The sequence below is a fragment of the Pongo abelii genome, chromosome 10 (assembly GCF_028885655.2).
Source record: "Pongo abelii isolate AG06213 chromosome 10, NHGRI_mPonAbe1-v2.0_pri, whole genome shotgun sequence".
Lineage (NCBI taxonomy): Eukaryota > Metazoa > Chordata > Mammalia > Primates > Hominidae > Pongo > Pongo abelii.
This window is the reverse complement of record NC_071995.2, coordinates 7,876,383-7,883,301: the sequence shown is the minus strand read 5'-3', so window position 1 is coordinate 7,883,301 and position 6,919 is coordinate 7,876,383. Positions and strand designations below refer to the sequence as shown.

Here is a 6,919-nt window from a genome sequence, read left to right as displayed (position 1 = left end):
CCAGCCTGGGCTACAAGAGTGAAACTGTGTCTCAGAAAAAAACAAACAAAAAAGAATTGCTTGCCTGGTGTGAGGACCCCTGCATATTTCCTATCAACAACGTAGTAAGCTCCACTTCTGTTCTACCTCCTTCCGATTTCCACATCTCTAATGGGAAAGTTGATATTTGCAAATATCTGTGCCTGTGTTTTCCAATCTCACCCAAATGTGGGAAGATATAAAATATTAGAATGCCAGATATTTACATTCTAGGAATGTAATAAAACTATTGTTCATCTAATTGTTAGCAAGAACAAGAATCAAATCAAGAACAATTTTTAAAAGGTACTCAAATGTCAACTTTATTGTTTCTATATAAACACCTTTTTGTACTGAAAACTGTAAAAATAAAGTTTGCTGTGATTGCAATTCAAATTTTTGAAAGCCAGAAAATCTAATTATGCTATAGCCAAACTACCTAATGCTTTCTTTATCCACAAGTAATTTTGCTTCAATTTCTTGATGTTGGGTTTCATCTCACTGACTTTGGGCTTCTAAGACACATGGGAATACTTGTATCATCTTGGCTTCTTTGGGTCAAATCAAACAGTAGAGCTAAAGTTATTCAAATACATTCAGATTACACAGATCCCTTATGAATTACTAGTATCATAGTAGGAAGAAAAAGATACAAGAAGAAAAATACATCCTAGAACTCATTACCAAAATTATTGGTGTATAGTCTATACTAGCACAGAGTAGCTTTCTCAACCTGCTATATAAAATTACCAGCAAGAAAAAAAGGTTCAAGAATAAGATTTATGGCTGAAGTGGCTTGGTGTCTTGATTCCCTATTCTAGCATTCTCAGAAGGATCCCATCCGTTAGACACGCAGAAACTGCAGGGACATTTGAATGGTCTTGATTCCTTCTGAAAAAAAATGATGAAATGGATTAATTGGAATATTGTACGCGAGACAAATGTAATAAACCCTCAACTATGTTGTTTATTTAGGTAAGTGTTGGAACGGGGAATACACACAAAAAGGCCATATGGGCCAAAAGCAAAACATTTTAGGAGAAAAAAAGAGGATCAAAATATGGGTACCACAGAATGGCAGCTTGTGGGTCATTTTGTAATGGTAACAAGTGCAGATTGTCAATAAAACATTCTAGTCTCAGTTCTCTGAATGCCTTAAATGTAACTCATTCTGCTGCTAGACACTCTGCTGAAGTGTTTGTCCTCTTACTATAGAGTGCTACTGTGAAGATATTTGTGACAGCACGTGAAAGTATCAACCTAACACCAAGAGTGACCCCTAGTGTAAACTATGAACTCTGGATGATAATCCTGTCAGGGTAAATTCGTCAGCTGCAAAATGTGCAATTCTGGTGTGTGATGTCAATTCTGGTGTGTGACGTTGACAGTAGAGGCGGCATGTGTGGGGTGTGGGGGAAGGGCTATGAACATAAAACTTCTCTGAAAAATAAAGAATAAAGAATATATTTTTAAAAACTACAAACATGAACTGACTTATCCAGAGTTCCTGGGGATTCAGAAAGTCCAAGCAAATTCCCTAATTCCCTATTCCGACAAAAGGAAATAAACCAGATACCCATCCACATGTATAGCCAAAAAAAAAAAAAAGGAAAATAAAAATAAAAAAATTATACTTACCTTAACTCCCTTAGGCCCCTTGTTTGTTGGTATTCTTTCATGCTTCATGGGAAGAAAAAAATATATGTTTATTGAAAACTCTATCAAGAAAAAGATTACTAATATTACACATCTATATAAGGGAGAGAAGCTAGGGAATTTGTTATTGAGACAGGGTCTTTCTCTGTTGCCCAGGCTGGATTGCAGTGGAGCAATCATGGCTCACTGCAGCCTTAACCCCCCAGGCTCAAGTGATCCAGCTGCCTCAGCCCTCAGCCACCCACCCCACAGCAGCTGGGACTTACAGGCATGCACCACTACACCCAGCTAATTAATTTTTTGTAGAGATGGCTGATTTTATTAATTTTTTATATTGCCTAGGCTGGTCTGGAACTCCTTGAGCTCCAGTGATCCTCCCGCCTCAGCCTTCCAAAGTGCAGGGATTACAGACGTGAACTGGGAGTCTTTTTTTGAGACTGAGTTTTGCTCTTGTTGCCCAGGCTGGAGGGCAATGGCACAACCTTGGCTCACTGCAACCTCTGCCTCCAGGATTCAAGTGATTCTCTAGCCTCAGCCTCCCGAGTAGCTGAGATTCCAGGTGCCTGCCACCAGGCCCAGCTACCTTTTTGTATTTTTAGTAGAGACAGGGTTTCACCATGTTGGCCAGGCTAGTTTCGATCTCCTGCCCTCAGGTGATCCACCCGCCTCAGCCTCCCAAAGTGCTGAGATTATAGACCTCAGCCACCGCACCGGGCCTAGAGCTAGGGAGTCTTAATTAGGTCTTAATTTATGTGTGTCACTCCCCGGAATTGGGCAGCCCCGGCCACATCACATCAACACATACCGTACGAACTCTGCCGAGTAACATGTATCTCAATCTTGCCATCTTTTCTCTCTGCACAGACAGCAATGTTCTTACTCCTCTCCCGCTGTAAAGCCACTCATCTTCGATTTCCTTGAGGACTGCTGCTCTTGCAGACTGTCGACGGAGTAAAGCTTCCGATAGAGGGGAAGCAGTTTGGCTACTAGCGTTGATAGTCAAGTTACTAAGGTGCTTTATCAATGTCTCGGAGCAGATTTGAGAGGCCCCTGAAAGACAAGGTTAAAAACCATTACATTAAGGGGATCTTCAACATTCACACTTCAACTAGGTCTGCCCTTAAGCAGGGTAACAGGGCGCTGTGTGGGAATTCCTCAGGGTGGAAGGTCACAGCAAACAACGCACAACCTCTAGTCTTTTCTCAAAAACCGTAAAGTTAGCCCAGCGCGGTGGCTCACGCCTGTAATCCCAGCACTTTGGGAGGCCGAGGCGGGCAGATCACAAGGTCAGGAGATCGAGACCATCCTGGCTAATACGGTGAAACCCCGTCTCTACTAAAAATACAAAAATTTAGCCGGGTGTTGTGGTGGGCACCTGTAGTCCCCGCTACTTGGGAGGCTGAGGCAGGAGAATGGCGTGAATCCGGGAGGTGGAGCTTGCAGTGAGCCAAGATCGCACCACTGCACTCTAGTCTGGGCGACAGAGCGAGACTCCGTCTCAAAAAAATAAATAAATAAATAAATAAATAAAAATAAAAATACAAAATTAGCCAGGCGTGGTGGTGCATGCCTGTAATCCCAGCTACTCGGGAGGCTGAGGCAGGAGAATCGCTTGAATCCGGGAGGCGGAGGTTGCAGTGACCCCAGATTGCGCCACTGCACTCCAGCCTGGGCAACAAGAGCGAAACTCTGTCTCAAAAAAAAAGGAAAGTCAAGGCAGGAAGAAATCACTTGTACAGGGGCACATGATAACACAGTTGACCCTTGAACAACACGGGTTTAAACTTTGGGTCCCACTTACACGAGAATTTTTTCCAACCAATCACAAAATTCGAAATCCCCACACACAGTTAACCTTTATCGAAGGTTTCGCAGGGCCCACTGTGGCACTTGATCACTTACAGATTTTGGGGATGTCCTGGAACTAATTCCCAGAGTATAACTGAGGGATGACTGTAATCCCTTGTTCTCTAGACTGTTATTATTATTATTATTGTTATTAAGACGGAGTCTCGCTCTGTCGCCCAGGCTGGAGTGCAGTGGCGAGATCTCGGCTCACTGCAAGCTCCGCCTCCCGGGTTCACGCCATTCTCCTGCCTCAGCCTCCCGAGTAGCTGGGACTGCAGGCACCCGCCACCACGCCCAGCTAATTTTTTTCTATTTTTTAGTAGAGACAGGGTTTCACCGTGTTAGCCAGGATGGTAGACTGTTATTTTTTGAGACAGGGTCTTGCTCTGTCACCCAGGCTGGAGTGCAGTGGCACTATCATGGCTCATTGCAGCCTCTACCTCCCAGGCTCAAGCAGTCCTCCCACCTCAGCGTCCAGAGTAGCTGGCGCTACAAGCGTGTCCCACACGCTGCCCTGAGCTAGCTTTTATTGTTCACTTACACTTAGAGATCTACTGAGTATCTCACAAGCATTACCTACCGTACATTCTGCGGAATCTTGTGAAACAGACAAGAAAAACCCATATACTATTTTCTCCCAGAATCCTCATCCTTAAGCAAAACTGGGCAGTCGAAGTAAGTGGCTGTTACCCTCTCCAGTTAGCCCTAATTTAGTTGCCCAGCTCCTTCATGGTATTAGATCTCTTCACTCAAACTCAATTATTTTGGGAAATCAACCACTCATTCTTGTCTCTCCCATCCGAACTGTGAGGCGTATCCCATACATACGCATATCTCATACAATAAGGTTATCGTTAACTGCCCCCTGTATGAGTGTTTTGTTTTTTTGCCCCCATATGTGAAAGTATTAAACAATATCAAAGTTCGAGATCGATTCTCAAAGTCTGGGGACCTGTGCACATAGAAACGAGGATCCTTTGTGGAACTGTGAGGTACTAAGGCAGACGCAAGAAAAGAGAGAGATTGGGGATTCGTTCATTTTTCTTTCCCATTCGGATATATGGACCAGCATTCTTTCTTCTGGACGCAGGGGACACAGCTAAGACCAGGCGCAGAGGGCGTCAGCGCGCCAGCGGCCCAGTTCCCAGACCTCCCGGCGTCAGGGAGTCGCAGGTGTTGGCTCCAGGGTTTCTGCCGCCACCACCCTAGACACCCAGCCCCGCTGTCAGGGTCGTAAACAAGACTTCAAACCACGTGGAGGGCCTCTGTGGCCAAGCCTGCCCTTGGGTGCTGCTGTAAGAAAGGAGTTCTCCACCGGAAGACCCGGCCTATCAGGGAGCAGAATTACCCAGGCAGTTTCTAGATAAGCCGCCCTCCGGTGTAGGTCCTGCTACTAATTTACATTACGGAGCACGTTTACGGCCTCTCCCTTCCATTTTCCCAGTAAAGCTGTTAGTCCGTTTATTAACATTACTGAAGGGTACATTTTAGCTGGAAAGCCAGTCTCGAAAATGTTGGCTTAGAGCCCGGACTCGGTGGCGCACGCCTGCAGTCCCAGCTACGCATGAGGATGGCCTGAACCCAAGTGTTCGATACCAGCCTGGGCAACATGGAGAGACCCACTGTCAAAAATAAAAATAAAAAATAAAAATAGGCCGGGCGCGGTGGCTCACGCCTGTAATCCCAGCACTTTGGGAGGCAGAGGTGGGCGGATCACGACGTCAGGAGATCGAGACCAGTCTGGCCAACATAGTGAAACCCTGTCTCTACTAAAAACACAAAAAATTAGCCGGGCGTGGTGGCACATGCCTGTAATCCAGCTACTTTGGAGGCTGAGGCAGGAGAATTGCTTGAACCCGAGAGGCGGAGGTTGCAATGAGCCGACATCGCGCCACTGCACTCCAGCCTGGGCGACAGAGTGAGACTCCGTCTCAAAAAAATAAATATAAATAAAAATAATGTTGGCGAGAGATTAAGAAAAACTTTAGGTTCAACTGAAGTTAAAGTTTCTCATATTCTTTCATTTTTTCTTTTCCTATCTTTTGTTTATTTGGTCTCTGTATTTGTTCCTTTTTACCGTTCCTGACATGTATTGCTGTTGCGGAAGATACTGATGCAACGACGCTATGAGCCGAGTTCTCTGATTCCAATTATTTCTCCCCAGAAACTGGTCTTAGAAATCTGAAATACTGGCCGGGCGCGGTGGCTCAAGCCTGTAATCCCAGCACTTCGGGAGGCCAAGGCGGGCGGATCACGAGGTCAGGAGATCAAGACCATCCTGGCTAACACGGTGAAACCCCGTCTCTACCAAAAATACAAAAAAAAAAAAAAAAAATAGCTGGGCGTGGTGGCGGGCGCCTGTAGTCCCAGCTACTTGGGAGGCTGAGGCAGGAGAATGGCGTGAACCCGGGAGGCGGAACTTGGAGTGAGCCGAGATCGCACCACTGCACTCCAGCCTGGGCGACAGAGCAAGACTCCGTCTCAAAAAAATAAATAAATAAATCTGAAGTACTCCTAAGCATAGTGAATAAAATAATACAATTCTCACCACCACCATCATCGTTTTTAATAAAGTCTTTGACCTCTGTGTTTTCTCACTGGAGGAAGCTGGACTCCCTCTGGTTTGAGGTTTACCTAAATACATTCCTCTTGCAAAGACTGAAGTCAACATTAAAAAAAAAAAAAACAAAGAAGACGGCAACCTTTTGACCTCCCAACCCCCCTATAGTCATATAGTCAAGAAGGGCATTATCTGGCTTACCTGAATCGTCCCGGGAATTTTCTTCGGTGAGCATTTGTGGAGACTCTGGGATGTAGGTTGGATTAAACTTCTGTGATGGGTCCATCGGCGTCTTGACACACTAAGCTTCTCCTGGATCTTTGAAACCTAGCAGAAACTGATGACGGAGCCTCAAATTGCTACAAGGTAGCCCGGAAAGAGGCTGAAAACCGGAGCTCCAACGAATGGTCAAAGAACTGACGTAAACTATAAGTCCGGCTTCCTCTTAAAATACAGCTAAGCCAATCTTCCAGGATATTTGAATGTTAATGATCCAATGATTAGAGGATTAAGGGATCCAAATGATTAAAGGTTAATGGGCGTAGTTTAGACTAATAGGGTAGTTCTTCATCTGCTTTGCATTAAAATAATATGTCCTATGTCATATCTGCTAGAAAATTTATTAAACTCTTCTCTTTTTGTGGTTCTGTCTCCCTAAGGTTGCCTTACGTATAAGTTGTTTTTTTCTTGTTGTGTTTTTGTTTTCCCAAACTCTACTCCTGGAGATGGCTTCTGTTTTGTGAACTGGGCTTAAGTGTTCTAGTGCAGAGAGGAGAATGGCAGTTTTTACCGCCCCCGCCCCACCACCACCACTGCCCATAAACTCCCAATTAAGCT

At 44.9% G+C, this 6,919-nt stretch overlaps 1 protein-coding gene across 1 annotated transcript; it reads right to left on the bottom strand.

Moving 5' to 3' along the window:
- Positions 1 to 314: 314 nt before the first annotated feature.
- On the bottom strand, positions 315 to 6,515 carry DPPA3 (developmental pluripotency associated 3). The gene is made up of 4 exons (XM_002822851.4): positions 6,284 to 6,515; positions 2,480 to 2,724; positions 1,657 to 1,698; positions 315 to 909 (listed from the first exon to the last, which is right to left on the bottom strand). Exons 1-4 carry the CDS (start codon positions 6,366 to 6,368, stop codon positions 799 to 801), a joined length of 483 nt encoding a protein of 160 aa, XP_002822897.1. The 5' UTR covers positions 6,369 to 6,515; the 3' UTR covers positions 315 to 798.
- Positions 6,516 to 6,919: the final 404 nt, after the last annotated feature.

Coding starts and splice junctions, on each gene's coding strand:
- DPPA3 (XM_002822851.4), bottom strand. CDS start 6,368: ATGGACCCATCACAGAAGTTTAATCCAACCTACATCCCAGAGTCTCCA. Junction 2,725..6,283: donor AAATTCCCGGGACGATTCAG/GTAAGCCAGATA, acceptor CTTGTCTTTCAG/GGGCCTCTCAAATCTGCTCC. Junction 1,699..2,479: donor TACTCGGCAGAGTTCGTACG/GTATGTGTTGAT, acceptor CTTCCCATGAAG/CATGAAAGAATACCAACAAA.